Source organism: Paramisgurnus dabryanus, chromosome 9, assembly GCF_030506205.2.
Source record: "Paramisgurnus dabryanus chromosome 9, PD_genome_1.1, whole genome shotgun sequence".
NCBI lineage: Eukaryota > Metazoa > Chordata > Actinopteri > Cypriniformes > Cobitidae > Paramisgurnus > Paramisgurnus dabryanus.
The window spans coordinates 30,020,046-30,040,673 of NC_133345.1; the positions used below are offsets into that span (position 1 = coordinate 30,020,046).

Genomic DNA, 20,628 nt, shown 5'->3' on the forward strand with positions numbered 1-20,628 from the left:
GACGCAGCGTCTCGTTCCCTTCTCAGGGAACAACAGTTACATACAAGCATTTAACGCGAACAGTTTAGCACGTGTGCTTAAAAAGTCTAGAATTTTTATGATATTATCCTACACTAATATGGATTTTTTTCCAAATAAACTTCTTGCATAAAATAAATTCAAGCACTTTCAATGACCTATATCTATATATGTATATTTTAAAAAACTTCCCAGGGCCTTGAATTTTTTTCCCCAGATTCACAAACTTTCAAGGATTTCAAGGACCGGTGGGACCCTAAAACATGCAGCTTTCTAAAAGAATCAGAGATAAACTCATGTAATTTCTTGCTTACCTAATCATTTTCATCCATGACATTTGACTGCTAAACATAAACAACACATCTCTCCTCAAAAAGTCTTCATGGCCGTAGTGCAATTGGTGTGGGAGTTTAATAGTAGGGGTTTCGGATCACTAAGCACATGTACTTATCATATTTTGAGGTTTTGGCAATGTCCAAACACAGACTTGAGTATCCTTGCTCTCACAAAGTCACATTTTCCAACATATAGGAGTGTGAATGTGTTGGTGTTTCCAGTTGTGGATCTTATGTCTCTGTGAGGCTTGGATACGAAGCAGGACTGCCAGGAAAAAGATGGAGAATATAGAAAGTGAAAGAAACTAACAAAATGATTTGGGAAAAAAGTATTCAAACAGCAAAGTCCGGACATTCCCATCTGACAAACCCAAGTGATCAGATGAGAGCGGTAAACTCAACACTGACATCATCTGATCCTGTAGCTCAACTGGTAGAGCGTTAACAGCACAAAAGGTCACGGGTTTGATCCCAAAAAACACACATACTGATAAAAATGTAAATCTTGAATGCACTGTAAGTCACTTTGGATAAAAATGTCAGATTCTGCATTGCAACAAATCATTTTCTTCATCAGTATTTGTGTTTAGTTGTCTAGTTAAAATACCCAAACATCCTAAAAACAAAATAAGGACTTTTTAATTTGAAAGAAAATATATTTAATTTTATAAAAAAGTTCTTTTTTGTTGTTGTTTTAGGCTAAACTCCAATAAAATGTATTTTTTGCTTAAAACAAGAAACACTGTGCCAATGGGGCAAAAAATTAACTTAATTCAAGACTGAAAATGATCTTATGAAATTGATCTTGTTTAAATGTTTTTTTAAAGGCAAAAATACCATAATGATGTTTTTCACAGTGCAAGAACATCAGGTCTTATTTCAAATTTCGGTTTTAGTTTTCAACCTTTTCTATGTGTATTACCACATTTATGATTTAAGCTTGGATCTTTAGCGAACAAAGATGCGGTCAACATAAGCACGGAAATAACCAAAGAGAAGAAAGTTTCTGGGCAGCGATTCAGATTCAACTGGACCAAATCATACCACAACATAAATATCATATCCGCCAAAGCAGATGAAGATGGAGATATGTTTCCTTTCTTTTGTTTTATCCTCTCTCACGCTCATCACCAGCACCATAAACTCACACGTTTAACAGCACAAAGAGCAAACGTTTACCGTCACTTCTGTTATTTTGTCCTTGTCTGTGACACGCGGGCCGCGGGGCGAACCGGGCCACGGGCTGTTGTGTTAAAAGTCGCAGGTTTACCCAGGTGGTCAGCAGTGGTCACTTTGCGTCCTCTGCCCTACCAACCCTCTCTCCTCCTGTTGAGACCCGGGCAGAGATGATGAATCTGTGGCCGCAGAGTGTCTGTGTAACCTGACACAGTGATGTATCTGCCAGGCCTCCTCTCGCTCATTCGGCGTTGTGTATTTGCGGCTTCTTTCGCTTTATTTCGCCCGGTTCCTCTCTCGATTTGTCATGTGTCCCCCCGCCATCTCTCGTTTCCTCTTCAGATTGGTTATATCTGAGGGGACTCGGCTGGTTAGGGTGGCGCCCCGTCCTGCTTCATGACTCTTTTTTTGGCCATTGATTTTCACCGGGGGCATTTTAAAAATATCCCATCTGACCTTTGGGCATCGCTGAGGACTGTGGAAATAGATTCCCGAACACACACGCTCTGTGATATTACAGGGAATCAGATGTTTGCGAAGGGCTGGAAAAGACGGATGGATAGAAAAGCTGCTCTGATCAAACAACATCTGTCCGTTAGACGCGCGCGCTTGTGGAAGAAGAAACTCCTTTGGCAGCAATTACTTTAAGCAATGCTTTCAATAGTTCTGAATCAGGCCTGCACATCGTTCAGAAGGAATTTTTGCCCATTCTCATTTCAACTGTAACACATTTGTAGGATTTCTGGTGTGAACCGTTCTCTTGAGGTCATAGGTTAAAGGGGCCATGTCACAAGACTTTTTTTTAAGTCAACAAACTATTTAACTTTTGTTAGAGTCCACGCTTTGATGACATCATGTAGTGCAGACCTTAGGGACCCTTGACACGAGTCCAAGAGGCCGCACCGGAGTCGTATTTTCGGACAGACTCGCGCGTTATGCCGGAAATAGGAAGAGAAGTTGCCCGTCAGTGTAAACTGCTCCCTTTCGTTGTCTGATTGGTCTGATTGCACTTCGGGGTTGGTAAAGTGCGCGAAGCCTGCTGCAGTGCGGGCTTTGCCGAAGACCGCATCAAGGGGGCGCTGATGAGCACACTTCGAAGCATAAAAATGACAGATGGGACACCCTACGGACTCGCAGACTAAGCAAGCAAGCGCAATTTAATGCCACGAGAACGAAAGTCCACATGAAGTGTGCCAATTGGGACAGGGCCTTCCTTGCCACTGTGTGTGATTTCATAGCTACAAAAAAATTTGTTTTGATTATTATTTATATTTATATCTTTTGTTGCAATGTGCAATTTATTTTGCCATTATTTGTGAGATTTGTATATGCACAAGGAATCTGATCTGATCTCACCATCATGAAGTCTGTCCTTTATTATAGGAAAAAAACTGAAACAGACTAAATCCAAAAGAATGTGGCAATGTCTCCAAGATGCCTGATTTTGTGTTTCTGGTTGTGGTTCTAGGACCTATTAACGACAACAGAATTTTCATTTTTGGGTAAACTATCCCTTTAAATTTGATGTCATAGGTTTCGACCCGACACGATAACATCTTCGCATGCCCAATTCTGTCTGTACACAAACATTCACACACTACATTACTGTACTGTGTCTATGCGTGCGTCCTGGTGTGGTTATGAGTAATAAACCTCTCTCTCGTCGCTGTACCCGTCACAAAGAGCGAAGGCAACTCGGATCGACCTCATTATCCTGATGAAAATTTGGGCAGATGTGTGAAACCTCTGCGACAGACGCAAACAGAAGCTCTGTCGCCTACAGCCAATCAGGAGATGAAAACCAAAGGAAGAGCCACGCTGAGAAACGACCACGACCATTACACCCAGAGAGAGAGAGAGAGAGATACAGAGAGAGAGTCTGGTGGTGAGAAATCACAAGCGATTTTAGCAATTTTAGCCTTTTTAAAATTCTGATTGGAAAAAAGTTTTTGAAGACAGACAATGCAGGCGAGTGTGTGGTGTTAACTTAGAGTGTGTTTGTGTATGTGTGCTATAGTAGTTGAGTTGTATGGTGGGTTGTAAAGTTAATCTGGCTGCGTTGAGATGATGAGCTGCCTGCCACTTAACAGGGCGGAGATCCACTTTGATCACACGGCCCTAGGCACAGCCTATTACAAATCACCTCATTTACATACAGCACAGACTGGAACACTCACACACACATAGAGAGAGAGAGAAAGAGAGAGAGAGAGAGAGAGAGAGAGAGAGAGTCTAAAGTAGAGATAGACAGGTGTTATGCTACGTACACACCAAATGCGGGGCAGCGCGTTACTCACTCTAGATTACTCGCAGGATTTAACTTCGTGTCATGTAAATTTTTCGCTCGAGTTCAATATTTTCAACTTGGGCGAAGACGCGTTTGAGGTGAATAGCGCGTGTTTTCGCTAAAAACATGTCGCCCATATCACGTCATTCGCAGCACCACACGAGGACGCTTCTGATTGCGTCTTTGCGTTGACTTTGTATGCAATCTACTCGCGTAATATGGTGAACGCGCAACTGGTGTGAGCCCACAGTTATGCTACATACACACCAAACGCATCGCGTTACTCGCTCTAGATTACTCGAGGGATTTAACTTCGTGTCATGCAAGTTTTTTGCTTGAGTTGAATATTTTCAACTTGGACGAAGACGCGTTTGAGGCGAAAAGCGCGTTTTCGCGGCAAACACGTCGCCAGTATCACGTCATTCGCAGCCCCACACGAGGACCCGTCTGATTGCGTCTTTGCGTTGACTTTGTATGTAATCTATTCACGCATAACATTGAACTTGCATCTGGTGTGATCCCACAGTTCTGCTACAAACACACCATACGCAGGGCATTGCGTTACCCGCTTTAGGTTACTCGCAGGATTTAACTTCCTGTCATGCAAATTTTTTTTCCAAGTTGAATATTTACGACTTGGGCGAAGATGCGTTTGAGGCGAATAGCATGTGTTTTCGCGGCAAACGCATCGCCCATATCACGTCATTCGCATCGCCCCACACGAGGACGCGTCTGATCGCGTCTTTGCGTTGACTTTGTATGTAATCTATTTGCGCAAAATATTGAACTTGCATCTGGTGTGAGCCCACAGTTATGCTCCGTACACACCAAACGTGGGGCATCGCGTTACTCGCTCTAGATTACTCGCGAGATTTAACTTCGTGTCATGCGAATTTTTCGCTCGAGTTCAATATTTTCAACTTGGGCGAAGACGCGTTTGAGGCGAAAAGCGCGTTTTCGCGGCAAACACGTCGCCAGTATCACGTCATTCACAGCCCCACACGAGGACGCGTTTGATTGCGTCTTTGCTTTGACTTTGTATGTAATCTATTCACGCATAACATTGAACTTGCATCTGGTGTGATCCCACAGTTCTGCTACAAACACACCATACGCAGGGCATTGCGTTACCCGCTTTAGGTTACTCGCAGGATTTAACTTCCTGTCATGCAAATTTTTTTTCCAAGTTGAATATTTACGACTTGGGCGAAGATGCGTTTGAGGCGAATAGCATGTGTTTTCGCGGCAAACGCATCGCCCATATCACGTCATTCGCATCGCCCCACACGAGGACGCGTCTGATCGCGTCTTTGCGTTGACTTTGTATGTAATCTATTTGCGCAAAATATTGAACTTGCATCTGGTGTGAGCCCACAGTTATGCTCCGTACACACCAAACGTGGGGCATCGCGTTACTCGCTCTAGATTACTCGCGAGATTTAACTTCGTGTCATGCAAATTTTTCGCTCGAGTTCAATATTTTCAACTTGGGCGAAGACGCGTTTGAGGTGAATAGCGCGTGTTTTCGCTACAAACACGTCGCCCATATCACGTCATTCGCAGCCCCACACGAGGACGCGTCTGATTGCGTCTTTGCGTTGACTTTGTATGTAATCTATTCGCGCAAAACATTGAACTTGCATCTGGTGTGATCCCACAGTTATGCTACATACACACCATACGCAGGGCATTGCGTTACCCGCTTTGGATTACTCGCAGGATTTAACTTCGTGTCATGCTAATTTTTTGCTTGAGTTGAATATTTTCAACTTGGACGAAGACGCGTTTGAGGCGAATAGCGCGTTTTCGCAGCAAACACTGCCGCCCATATCGCGTCTTTCACATCGCTCCATGCGAGGACATGTCTGATCACGTCTTTGCATTGACTTTGTATGTAATCTACTCGCGCAAAACGTTGAACTTGCATCTGGTGGGAACCCACAGTCATGCTACGCACACACCAAACGCAGGGCATTGCGTTACTCGCTCTAGATTACTCGCGGGATTTAACTTTGTGTCATGCAAATTCTTCGCTCAAATAAAATTTTCAACTTGGGCAAAGACGGGGTTGAGGCGAAAAGCGCATGTTTTCGAGGCAAACGTGCCGCCCATAACGCCTCATTCGCATCGCCCCACATAAGGACGCGTCTGATCGCGTCTTTACATTAACTTTGTATGTAATCTACTCGTGCAAATCGTCGAACTCGCGTCTGGTGTGAACCCACAGTTAGTCAGGCAGCTCTGGGGGCACCATACCTACACACCGAGATTTTTACGACTTGGGCTTTAAGACGACCACCTAGCTACGCTCTAGCAACCACTTAGAAATCCTTTTTTGAAAACATTTGCAAACCTCCAGATAACCCCATCAAACTATGAACAAAAAACACTCGATGTCTTTTTATGGTCAAGCAGTCAAAGCCAGCTTCAGTTATATGTGATGCCAGGCTCGTTCATTTTCACAAACACCCACAATCTTTCACGTCTAAAACTGGATTTACAGATTATTTCTGCTGTAAACTGTTTGTTTCTTCAAATAGCACAAACACATGTACCAGCTCTGAGCTCAGCAGAACTGCTCTTCATTTACAATCCGGTGTTTTCCAGAAAACAAAGAGGGTCTCGCTGTTAAAGCATTATTTCGGTTTTCTAAGACTTAAGAACAGAACTATATTTATTTTTTAAATTGGCAGCGTAAAAAATTGGGGAAAGAAAAACAAAAGCAAGTTATTTGTGCTATTGTTTCATTGTAACGACTGCTAATTCTTTTTCTTTTCTTGAACACAACATCAGACTGAGTGTAACCGCCAGCCGCGGATCAAGAGCCTTTATGATGCTAATGGCCTGTACAAATTATCCAGCAAAAAGGGAAAACCTCTGACTCTTTATCAATCCAATCACATTCCCCATCCACCCAGAACACACACATTCACTTAAATATCGTCTCCGAGTGCCAGAGAAAAGAGGAAAACGCTTATTTTTTAAAACTTGTCTCTTTTCATGGGACATCAATCAATGGAAATAATTCCTCAAACTTTTTTCAGGACTCAGACTTTAAATGGCATTACATATGTGGCGCGGCATGAAAAATTCATCTGGCGGAGCCTTGAAATGTCAGTGATAATGATCGGATCCTCACCTCCTTTGCCTTCTGCTTCAGACGGGCCTGTTCTGGGTCTTCTTGCCGCGAGCGACTCTGGGAGAGAGAGAGAGAGAGAGAGAGAGAGAGAGAGAGAGAGAGAGAGAGAGGGAGAGAGGGAGAGGGAGAGATATGTAGAATGAAGGAGAGAAACAGAAAGCAGGTGAACATGTGTTGGTGAGCTAAGCTCATCTGTAGCACTAAAATAGTTGCGGTGAATGAGGGCAGATCTGATTTGTCAAGGACGGAGTGTGTGTGTGTGTGTGTGTGTGTGTGTGTGTGTGTGTGTGTGTGTGTGTGTGTGTGTGTGTGTGTGTGTGTGTGCATTTAGCAGTGAGTGATTTTACACCCACAGGCTGTGCCCTCATAACACACTACACACACACAGCCCTATACACACACTGCCATGGGCAAATACTATTCAAAAGACACAATAATAATTTCATACCCACATGCATTCACACACACACACACACACACACACACACACACACACACGCTTAAATACACATAAATACACTAATTTCACACTCATATATACAAACATACTGTACTCATCTACACAAACACAACAACACAAACCCATACATAAAAACATGCCAACACATACAACACATGCATGCTCACACAACACAAACACACACATACATATATACACTCACAACACCCATCTACACACATACACCCTCATAAATATACATATGCATACACGCATACCCAAAAACACCCACACAAATATATAAACAGACATACACATGCATAAGCATGCATTCACACACAAATACACACACAAATGCACATATACACACACACAAACACAACACACACCCATGTATACCCATGCCAACACAACACATCACATATATGTTTACATATATATATATATATATATATATATAGACTCACAACACACCCATCTACACAAACACACACACACATCACACCCATAAATACCCCCCACACACATGCTGTACCCATCTACACAAACGCACTCTCAACAACTCACATGCCAACACATGCATACACACAAGTACAGTATATTATACGTATATACATATATAGTCACAACACACTTAATAAATATACACATTGGCATTAACACACATAAAATACACATATACATGCACAAATATGTAAACATACATTAGCATGCATTCACGCACACACAGACAAATACGTAAACATGCATGCTTAAATACACACACAACACATGTATACACACACACAGACACACACACAGACGCTTACATACACATAAATACACTCACTAAACACCCAAACATACTGTACTCATCTACACAAACACAACAACACAAACCCATATCTACAAACATGCCAACACATACAACACATGCATGCTCACACAACACAAACACACACATACATATATACACTCACAACACCCATCTACACACATACACCCTCATAAATATACATATGCATACACACGCACACCCAAATACACCCACACAAATATATACACATACATACACAATTTAACAGCCCTCATATACAGACTCAGATTTACTTGTGTAGTTTTTTGTGTGCGTTTGTGTGTGTGTGGTCAGATAGGGTTAAACATTTCATCGCAGTCCTATGAGATCATTTTGTCTTTTATAAAGAGAGACACAGAAAGAGACTGTAGTGTATCAGAGGTGTGTGTGTGTGTGTGTGTGTGTGTGTGTGTGTGTGTGTGTGTGTGTGTGTGTGTGTGTGTGTGTGTGACGCGTGTGATCCTGAGGGCTTTGCGTTTAGTTTTCCAGTCTTTCTTTAATTGCTGTATGAGTTTGTTTCCTTTGACAGTGAGCAGAGCGGCGGGCAGGACTGCACTCTTCCTCTCTACTAATTGGTTTAAAATATATCAGGCGGTTCACGTAGCGCTCTGTATCTGAGTAATGCGTTTGGCCCCTGGCCCTCGCTCGCGTCCCTCAAGACCCCAGTCATATTTGAAATGGACGATCAGATTTATTTTAGTAGGTTTGCGTTTAAGGGGTCAAATCACTCTGAGATTAAAGACACGGAGTAGGAACGCAAGGACAAATGAATCTCACACACATTTGATTAGTGGTCAATTTCTGCTTTTCCTTTCCTTCATTGTTTTTGTTTGCTCCCACGGAATAATCTTGACTCAAAACTAAACACAACATTTATTTGTTCTGTCCATCAGCATAAATTTACTCATGGTTTCCTTGTTTTGGCAACAGTTACACACAACACATTTAGGAGATTCTTGGGATTAAAACACACGCGATGTTTCCTTTATCGCATTTTAAGCTTCAGTGGAGTTAAACCCCTCACAACTGCGATACTTCAACTTATGTAATGTCTCGTCGCAGCCCAAAGTCATGGAGGTCGGCGTGGCCATTCACACTTTGAGTATGAGCTAAACTGTCTCGTTTTGGCTGGCTAGTGGAGACATAATCGCTTGCGTCGTGGAGCTAAAACATAATAACGCCATTAGGCCAAAGGGAGACAAGTCTCGGCTGTGTGAGAGGGTCTTTACGGAGAGCCATCGTCTCTGAGCTAAATGAATTAATGACCGAACTATTTCACAGTTGAGCTTCAGGCGATAGGCGTGCGGGACAGGGGACGCAATCGGGTCTTTAATTGGAAACTTGGTTGTCTGGGGTTATCAGGGACTTCTGGTCATTTCAGAGGCTGTGTTTGAGATGCACTGCACTCTTGTTGCCATAAGAATGGCATCACAAATAATTTTCTCACCTTTTGCGATGTAAAACTATTTAAATAAACAGTAATAGATCATTATCCATTGACAGTTTGTCATTGCATTTAGATTTAAGAACTGTCAACAGGACAGGTAACTTATTTTTTTACTTGGGCCATTGGTACCAATCTGTGATCTCAAATGCCAAATATCTGCCAATGAATTAGTTTATTAGCCAAAGAATCAATCTGTTAGGCAAATAAATCTGCCTTTTACACATTTTTACACACAAATGTTAATGTAATTTGACCCAAATTATGGGTTGTTTTTACCCAACTGCTAGGTTATTGTTAATCAATCAACCATGTTAAAACAACCCAGCAGTTGGGTTAAAACAACCCATTATTTGGGTCATTTTAACACAGAAATGTGTTCTGTCCAATAGTTACCCAGCCCTGGGTTAAAAACAACACAATATTTTTTAGAGTGCCCAATTAATCAACCTATTAGCCAATGAATCAGTCTATTAGCTACTGAATCAGTCTATTAGCCAATGAATCAGACTTTTAGATAATGAATCAGATTATTAGCCAATAAATCAATCTGTTAGCCAAAAAAATCTGCCTTATGGAATCAGTCTATTTTCTATTGAATCAGTCTATTAGGTGTAAAATCAGTTTGTAAGCCAATCTATTAGCCTCTGAATATTAGCATATTAGCCAATGAATCAGCATATTAGCCAATAAATCAGCATATTAGCCAATGAATCAGTCTATTAGCCAATGAATCAGACTATTAGCCAGTGAATCAAACTATTAGCCACTGAATCATTTTATTAGCCACTGAATCAGTCTATTAGCCAATGAATCAGACTATTAGCCAGTGAATTAAACTATTAGCCAATTAATCAGACTATTAGATAATGAATCAGATTATTAGCCAATGAATAAAACTGTTAGCCAAATAAATCTGCCTTTTAGCCACTAAATCAGTCTGTTTTTTATTGAATCACTCTATTAGCTAATGAATAAGTATATTAGCTATAAAACCAGTTTGTTAGCAAACCTATTAGCCACTGAATCAGACTATTAGCCAGTAAATCAGACTATTAGCCAATGAATCATACTTTTAGATAATGAATCAGATTATTAGCCAATAAATCAATCTGTTAGCCAAAAAAAATCTGCCTTATGGTTTTAGTCTATTTTCTATTGAATCAGTATATTAGCTGTAAAATCAGTTTGTAAGCCAATCTATTAGCCTCTGTATATTAGCATATTAGCCAATGAATCAGCATATTAGCCAATAAATCAGCATATTAGCCAATTAATCAGTCTATTAGCCAATGAATCAGACTATTAGCCAGTGAATCAAACTATTAGCCACTGAATCATTTTTTTAGCCACTGAATCAGTCTATTAGCCAATGAATCAGACTATTAGCCAGTGAATCAAACTATTAGCCAATTAATCAGACTATTAGATAATGAATCAGATTATTAGCCAATGAAAAAAACTGTTAGCCAAATAAATCTGCCTTTTAGCCACTAAATCAGTCTGTTTTTTATTGAATCACTCTATTAGCTAATGAATAAGTATATTAGCTATAAAACCTATATATTTTAGCCTATGAATCAGTCTGTTAGCCAAATGAATCAGTCTATTGGCCTATGAATCAGTCTACTAGCCAATGAGTCAATCTGTAGGCCAAATGAATCAGTCGATTTTCCATTGAATCAGTCTATTAGATAATGAATAAGTAAATTAGCTATTAAATTAGTTTGTTAGCCAATCTATTAGCCACTGAATCAGCATAACAGTATTTGAATCAGACTATTAGCCAATGAGTCAATCTGTTAGCCAAATAATTTTGTATTTTAGCCAATGAATCAGTCATTTAGCCTATGAATCAGTCTGTTAGCCAAATGAATGTGTCTATTTGCCATTGAATCAGTCTATTAGTTAATGAATCAGTATATTAGCAATAAAATCAGTTTGTTAGCCCACCTGTTAGCCACTCATTTAGCCTATCTGCGCTGTAAATGGAAAGATCTCACCCCATCTCTTCATGGGTAGTAAACTAATGTATCTGCCCAACATCAAATAAACTGAATCATAAATCTAAGTATTTTCCCTTGCAGAAATTCAGTCTTTTAGTGAGGAATTATAGTTGATGAATTGAAGGCACAGAGAGATGATGAAGAGTTGTCATCTCACCTTCGCCGCTCTGAGGAGAATTTCTCGTTCTCTCTCGTCCTTCCTTTGTTTCTCCATTCGCTCCAACTGCTCAAAAAACTTCAGCTGAGTTCGAACCTCAGACGACTGCTCGTGCCACTCATCCTCCTGTAGAGACACCGAGATAGAGGTCAGGATGTGCTTTACCAAAAGTTGTGAACATGTTTTTACTCGTTTATGATTGTTTATGAGTCACTCATGATAAAACTTTCTACCGAGGCAGGTGGGACGGAAGTTTGAGGGCGAATAACAAATGCATAAAAACATGTTTACCTCACAATGGCCCTTGTTTTATTTACGCTGTCTGTCACTCTCACCCGTATCTGAGCCTCTTTTCATTTTAAGACAGCGTTACAGTTTTTCTCATCCCCCCGCTCTTTTTCCTTTGTTGGCTATGAAGGCAGTGCATCTTTCGCTCTGATGGATCTTGTTTTTTGCTGATGTCACACAAGCGCTCGGCACGTCCCGCATGCCTCATTTGGAAAGCAGCGCATGGAGAACACCAAACACAAACCAACAAAACAAAAAGCCACAACACTTACTAAACAGAAAAACAGAAAAGTGCGGCCTCGGTGGCATTCCTCTTCGCTAAACTACCCGCCCTGTACGCAAATAAGCAGATTTGTAAGAGCTCCATCACTTTCATTCTCTCCTTTGTACGTTTGTTTTGTTGTATCTCAGGTTTGAACGTATTGAAAGGATGCGCATTTAATGCGCTGGGCTTGACGCATACATTGGACTCTTTGGCTGTCGGTTTGAATATTAAATTGTTTACTTGTCTATTTATTCTCTTTGTTATTTATGCCCTAAACATTTCTACTTCGACACTAGTATTTCAATAAAACTACAATAAATTTGTATACATTATTAGGAATATTTAATGGGTGCTTCTTCAATTATTGACATATTTTAATTTTAAAAAAATGTAACTGAAAAACTTTTTATATACAAATTCATTGCTTTTTATTCAGACTCAAATGATCTCAAAAGCAACGTTTTTAATCTTTAGAAATAAAAATGTATCATAAAATATTATATAATTATTAGTGCTGTCAAAAGATAAATCGCAATTAATCACATACAAAATAAAAGTTTGTGTTTGCATATTATATATTATGTGTACAGTGTGTAATTATTATATATATACATACATATATATAAAAAAAAAAATATTTATATTTTAAAAAGATGAATTTATATATAAAATACATAAAAGTTTAAATACATATACACATGTATATACAAATGTAAATGTGTCTTAAATACATATAATAATAATAAGTGATATAGTGTAAAGAGAATAATATAAAAATCCAGATTTTCTGATATGTTTTAATGGTTAAACAATTAACTAATAGTAACTATTATCAGTATCCTGTTATCTATTATGTAACATAAATCTGTTATTCACTTAAAACTGAATGTTTTAATAATATAAAACTGTTGACTGTGCTTATGACTGATTTTCATGGTAATGATGTTTGATTTGTTTTTTTTGGTTGAGCCGGTGAATGAAGCAATCTGTGTTTGTGGCTGTCAGATGATGTTAGCATTGTTTGTAGGAAAAATCTTATAAACCTATACAGTTTATTTATTCATACAAAGCAAGCATATATACATAAAGGCGTTTTACCTTACACGAGTCCATTCTGTGCTGGGCGATGGACGAAACTTTCTCCAGTACCGTTCGTAATCTGGACTGGGTAGCGTGAGAAATGAAGTTTACCGCCTCAAGCGCTACTTCTGTCACTCCAAACTTCTTAGCTGAAACAAGAAAGATGCAGATGTTATGAAAATATCATCATCGCACAGATGTTTGGAAGAAGGCTTGACTAGAAAAAAATCTGTCCTATCTTATAAATCTTTTACAAAAAGGTACAATATGTGTTGAGAAAATGAAAGAGTTGTTATGATGAACTGACATGACCTGAATTAAAAACACAAATGTGGTGGGAGATTATTTTGTAGAGGCTGTGGCCCACCGCCAAACCTGACATTTCGGCAAAATGAGTCTAGATGAGGTCGGAGGAAAAGTTTTCGCTGTGAGATTGCTCTTTCGTAGCTCAGGAGACATAAAACAAGTCTCACTCTTTTACATTTCCTCATCTCAGATGTTTTCAGACCCCCAAATATGATAACCCTAATATTTATAACCCTGACACTTAAGAGTAATCCTGAATGTATAGACCTAAAGTGGAACATTTTCAATTCAAATTTATTTGTACTGCATCAACTTTGACAATAAATTTTGAGTGAGATTATAAGGAAAACACAATATATGTAGCAAGAAATAAGATAAACACCTAATAAATAAATGTTACAAGGTTTTGCCATTTTTCTCCCAGACCCCAGTTTAAAAGCCCCTGGTCTAGAAGATACATTTTTAAGATATCTGTGGTTGATTTGTCAAGACAAACATCTCAGAAATGATAGACCTGAGCATACACACTGCAAAAAATGACTTTCAAGCTAAAATATCTGCCAATGGGGTGAGAAAAAAAATCTTTCTCAATTCTAAGTTTTCTTTTTCTTAAACACTTAATTTAAGCAAAATTTTCTTACCCCATTGGCAGATAATTTTACTTGTTTTAAGCACAAAATCACTTAAATTGTATAGTTTTTGTCTAAAGACTAAACTTGTTTTCTTAGGTAATTTTGCTGATCAAGAAAATACATCTTGATTTAAGAAATTTTAGATATTTCTACTGACAACAAGACAAAAATACGTAAGTAAGAAAGTCATTTTTTGCAGTGCATCACCATTTTACAATATTTATCATTGCATTTCTGGAGTAATATTTGAGATATTAAAGAAATCTCATTTGAGAAAAGTTGAAAATCAGGAAACCAAGAAATTATAATAAGCTCTTTAATGCAAGCAATGTGCACTGCAAAACTTAGTGTTTTTGTCTTGTTTTCAGTAAAAATATCTAAAAAGTCTTAAATTAAGATGTTTTTTCTTGATGAGCAAAATGACCTAGAAAATAAGTCTATTTTTTAGAGAAAAAAAAATAAATAAAATGTAAGCAAACGTGTGCTTAAAACAAGCAAAAAATCTGCCAATGGAAGAAGAAAGATTTTCTTGAATTAAAAGGTTAATGAAAAAAGTAAACTTATTTCAAGAATATTTTTCTTATTCCATTGGCAGATTTTTTTGCTTGTTTTAAGCACTAAATTACTTAAAATTTATATTTTTGGTCTAAAAACTAGACATATTTTCCTAGGTCATTTTGCTCATCAAGAAAATACATCTTAATTTAAGAATTTTTTGATATTTTTACTGAAAACAAGACAAAACACTGAATAAGAAATCTTTTACGGAGACCTTGAATCCAAAACATCCCCATTTTTAATTTGCTTTTAACATATTTTTTCTCCTGGAATTATTTTAAGAGAATCCCACATTATTTAAACCAGACGCTAAACGTGCCGAGAGTTTCCTTAATTACCTCTAACCAGATTGTACGAGTAAAAATACAATAAAAACGGTCTTACAAATGTAAAGACATGCTCCTGTATAGCTCAGTGGTAGAGCATTGAGTTGGCAGCACAAAAGGTTATAGGTTCAAATCCTGAGAACACACATACTGATAAACATATGTACTCGACGTTGTTTTGGATAAAGTATCTGTCAAAAGTAGATGAACATTAGAAACATTTAGTATTTCCATTAAAAAGGCTTTCCTGAGAATGTTACCTGTTTTAAAACAGGATGCTGTCTGTGGTTAAAACTGTAAGTCTTAAAATTCAAGCTTTCCTTGATGTCATCTTTCAAGAATCTTGTCTGAAAAGAGCAGATATGAAACCAGCAGCTCCAGACTGTGACTTCAGTCACAGCGACTGCGAATTTGCCCTAAAATCTCCCTCCTTTAGGGAAGTTTTACTACATCAAGAACTCTGATAAAACACTGATAACAGTTACTGAAACAGCCAGAAGACCCCTAACAGAGACAAATTTAACCAGACAGAGCAGATGTCTTGATTTGGTGGTCTCAATAGTAGATAAATGTTAACGGTAGCCCCAGTGGTCAGAGGTTTTCAAACTTTTTTCTTAGCAGAACCCCCTTGACCTAAATTACTTCCTTGAAGTACCTCTGAGATTTTAAGTAAATATTTAAATAATTTATTTTCAGGTTTAACTTCAAAAACATTTTTATTGCCACATAAAACATATCTGTCCATTTTGCATGAGTTCTCAGTGTTCTGATATACTGTAGTGTTATGTAATGTTCTCATGATAAACAAATAAAATATATATTTTTGTTAGTATTTAAATTTTTTATATTAAAATTACTTACATTTTATTATTTAGTTGTAATTGATTAATTTTTTCATCACCAGGGGTTCGCAAACCCAGCTTGACGTCATTGGCCCCTGAACTGGGATGCACCCAGTGAGTTTATACATTTTTAAGAAAATATTTCAACAACAAACTTTTATCTGGAGTAACCTTCACCGCTAAAATACACTCACCTAAAGGATTATTAGGAACACCTGTTCTATTTCTCATTAATGCAATTATCTAGTCAACCAATCACATGGCAGTTGCTTCAATGCATTTAGGGGTGTGGTCCTGGTCAAGACAATCTCCTGAACTCCAAACTGAATGTCAGAATGAGAAAGAAAGGTGATTTAAGCAATTTTGAGCGTGGCATGGTTGTTGGTGCCAGAGGGGTCAGTCTGAGTATTTCAAAATCTGCTCAGTTACTGGGATTTTCACGCACAACCATTTCTAGGGTTTACAACAAATTGTGTGTAAAGGGAAAAAACATGCAGTATGCAGCAATCCTGTGGGCGAAAATGCCTTGTTGATGCTAGAGGTCAGAGGAGAATGGGCCGACTGATTCAAGCTGATAGAAGAGCAACTTTGACTGAAATAACCACTCGTTACAAACGAGGTATGCAGCAAAGCATTTGTGAAGCCACAACACGCACAACCTTGAGGCGGATGGGCTACAACAGCAGAAGACCCCACCGGGTACCACTAATCTCCACTACAAATAGAAAAAGGAGGCTACAATTTGCACAAGCTCACCAAAATTTAACAGTTGAAGACTGGAAAAATGTTGCCTGGTCTGATGAGTCTCGATTTCTGTTGAGACATTCAGATGGTAGAGTCAGAATTTGGCGAAAACAGAATGAGAACATGGATCCATCATGCCTTGTTACCACTGTGCAGCCTGGTGGTGGTGGTGTAATGGTGTGGTGGAAATTTTCTTGACCCCTTAGTGCCAATTGGGCATCGTTTAAATGCCACGGCCTACCTGAGCATTGTTTCTGAACAAGTCCATCTTAGGAACACCATGTACCCATTCTCTGATGGCTACTTCCAGCAGGATAATGCAACATGTCACAAAGCTCGAAACATTTCAAATTGGTTTCTTGAACATGACAATGAGTTCACTGTACTAAAATGGCCCCCACAGTCACCAGATCTCCACCCAATAGAGCATCTTTGGGATGTGGTGGGATTGTGGTGCGCATCTCACAAAATCTAAAGAATGCTTTCAGCACCTTGTTGAATCAATGCCACGTAGAATTAAGGCAGTTCTGAAGGCGAAAGGGGATCAAACACAGTATTAGTATGGTGTTCCTAATAATCCTTTAGGTGAGTTTATAGTTAACGTCAAATTGTATGATGAAAAGTGTTATATAAAAGGACTTGTATTATAGGTTAATTAAGGTCCTGTAGCTAAACTTGTAAAACATTGAGTTGCTGCACATAGGTTATGGGTTTGAGCCCCAGAGAACACACATACTGAAAAAAAATGAATAGCTTGAAATAACCTCTAAGTCGTTTTGGATAAAAGCATCTGCCAAATGCATAAATGTAAAGTTGACCTTAAATGTGAAAATAACTGATCTTGTGTGTGTGTTCACTTGTGTTGTATTGTGTGTTTGTAAATCTCTTACATTGAGTCAAGCTGGCAGTTTTTCTACCTCCTTTGGTTTTCTGTCACCTACGAGTTTTAACAGAGCCCATCACACGGCCAGCAGGAGGCGCTCTCACCTCCTACACTCGTGTACCCTTGAGAAGATCTGCTCGTTTTTTAACCTGCTTGCAGCGACAACCTCACCACCACACTGACTGTTCATATCTCATGTGTCTGAAATAACATCCAATCTGAGGCAAAAACAAAACAAGTGTTGTACATCTAACTTAAACTAGTTGCTTATAGGAAAAGAACTTTGCCTGTCCTCTGAACAGCAACAAATGTCCCCAAAATGTAAAATCAAATGATTTATGTCAGGTACTTCATTTAGCGGATACATTTCAAGCGTTTGATCGGTGTGAAACTCGTAAATAATTTAACTTAATTTTCTGTGATGCCCAGACTTTTAGCTATTTGTAAAGTTTACAAAGGAAATAATATCAATTAAATCAAGTAATTTTTTTCACTTAAATGTTTTAATGAGTTTTTCAAATTCAGATGAGAGATGAAAGATCCATAAATGCTGGACATAAACATAGCCTGTAAAACAGTGGTCTCAAACAACCGGCCCACAGAGATTGAGGCTCGCAGAAAGATTTTTATTTATTTTTCATTTTTATATTTTATTTTATTTTTATTATTCATGTGATTTTTTATTTTAACATTCATGGGTGCGTTCAGATGTTGCGCCTAAAACGCATTAAAAGTCCAAGCGTTTCTTACTTTCTATAGGACTACGCAACCATGAGCCAGGCGCTTCGTAATTGCTCATCTGCACCTCACGTCAATCATATCATTGTCACCATGCAATCAATCTGGTCTGGACTTTCTTACTAAAATATGAAACCTATTTGTGATATTTATCAATTTGCAAAACCACAAACGTAAGAAAAAGATCAATCAGAGTAAAACAAACCCAATACACAAATAATTTAGTGTGAGATTGCTGAAACACACACACATCCACACCAGTGACCTGATGGTCCACAATCACCGTGGACTGGCCTACATTTAAAAGAACAGAGAACTTGTAACAGGCTCATCAGAATAACTCCATATTACAATGAACGGGTCTTTACCTGTCTCCAGTATCCGTCGATGTAACAGACCTGTGGGCAGAAAGGTCTCATCTTTACAGGACCGGATGTGAGTTCCCACCAGCTCAGAGTTGGTGGCCAGGATACGAGCGCTTTCTTCATTCAGGTTCACTCCAGCCATAGACGCCACATCATTGATATCATCATCATCCCTGCACACAATCAAATCAGTCTGATTTAAAACATTTCATTTTATTGAATAACTGCTTGTAAGACACCAAACACCACATTACATAATAAATGAGCCAATAAAACATCTCTTCAGAAAGTACAGAAAGCAGGGCTTTGCGGTATATTGAACATATTGCAAATGTGCATATCACAGTAATTTACAATAATTAAATGATTTCAATATTTCAAAAGGTTACGTAATCAACGTAGTAGCAAAGTATTATTTAAACCAAAGAAACTGGCATACTAATGTGCTCTGATGTGTGGAAGAAGATCAACGATCAGAAAGAGGGTGAAACATGTATGTTTGTTACATAATTTTTACACTGCAAAAAATGATTTTTAAGAAAAAAAATCTTAGCATTTTTGTCTTGATTTCAGTAAAAATATCAAAAAGTTCTTGAATTAAGATGCTTTTTCTTGATGAGCAAAACGACCCAAGAAAATAAGTCTAGTTTTTAGACCAAAAATATCAAATTTAAGTGATTTTGTGCATAAAACAAGCAAAAAAATCTGTCAATGGGTTAAGCAAAAAAATCTTGAACATTTTTGTTAAACACTAAATTCAAGAAAAATTTGATTACACCATTGGCAGATTTTTTGCTTGTTTTATGCACAAAATCACTTAAATTTGATATTTTTGGTCTAAAAACACTTATTTTCACACTTATTAACACTTAAGACTTATTTTCTTAAGTCGTTTTGCTCATCAAGAAAAAGCATCTTAATTTAAGAATTTTTAGATATTTTTACTGAAAACAAGACAAAAATACTAAGATTTTTTTTCTTGAAAATCATTTTTTGCAGTGTATATATTTTAATAATGTTCAAATCGATTTAAAAAAAACTTAAATAAAAGAATTATCATATTGCATTTCATATATAGCATTATTAAGCGAATTATTGCATAACATTTTTTTTTATTCAATATCATGCAGCTTTAACATAACATTTAAAACACTTTTCTTTAGATTATTGAGTATAATAAGAAAAAAACAACTTAACCAATGAGTAAACCGAAATAAACTTTATTCAAGATATGTTCTCTAAAACAAATCTTTTTATACAATTTTACTAAAAGTTAAAAGCGATTTATGTCTTTCCCCATTTAAGTAGATAGGACTTTAACTCATTCGCCACAAGCCTTTTTTTGAAAAGTTGCCCGCCAGCAACCTTTGACAAAAGTTTCCAAAAAAAACTTTCAGGAAAATTTTCTTCTAAAAATATATAAACATACAAATATATCAAATGAAAGAACAGACCTTCTGCTTTCAAACAAACAATAAACAAACAAACAAACAAAACGGGAAAAATGTTTCATCCTATCTATATTTTTTCTCTGCTTATGAACTCTGAAATGTTGGTATTTTTCTTAAAAAATCTTTTTTTTTTTAGCAAAAAAGATGAAATAATTGCATGTTTGTAAAGGAATTTTGTTACAGATCAGATTCAGAATGATTATCAAAACATACAGTCAAAATTATTTTTAAAAAATTTGCTTCAGTTTTTTATAAATTAGGGAAGAAGGATCTAGTGGATAATGGCGGTATTACAGATAACCCTAAAACCTCCT

At 37.8% G+C, this 20,628-nt stretch overlaps 1 protein-coding gene across 4 annotated transcripts in view; it reads right to left on the minus strand.

Annotated features, from left to right (window-relative positions):
* Positions 1-20,628, minus strand: part of LOC135773826 (transcription initiation factor TFIID subunit 4) — a 131,298-nt gene that overhangs the window by 88,047 nt on the left and 22,623 nt on the right. For 3 of the 4 annotated variants that reach the window (XM_065283665.2, XM_065283666.2, XM_065283667.1), the window contains exons 10-13: positions 18,867-19,036; positions 13,488-13,618; positions 11,837-11,962; positions 6,956-7,012 (exon numbers count right to left, since the gene is read on the minus strand). In XM_065283665.2, the coding sequence (XP_065139737.1) occupies positions 6,956-7,012; positions 11,837-11,962; positions 13,488-13,618; positions 18,867-19,036 (484 nt within the window). Of the gene's footprint in view, positions 1-6,955; positions 7,013-11,836; positions 11,963-13,487; positions 13,619-18,866; positions 19,037-20,628 lie in introns of those variants that run through there. The other variant, XM_065283668.1, reaches the window with a different exon arrangement.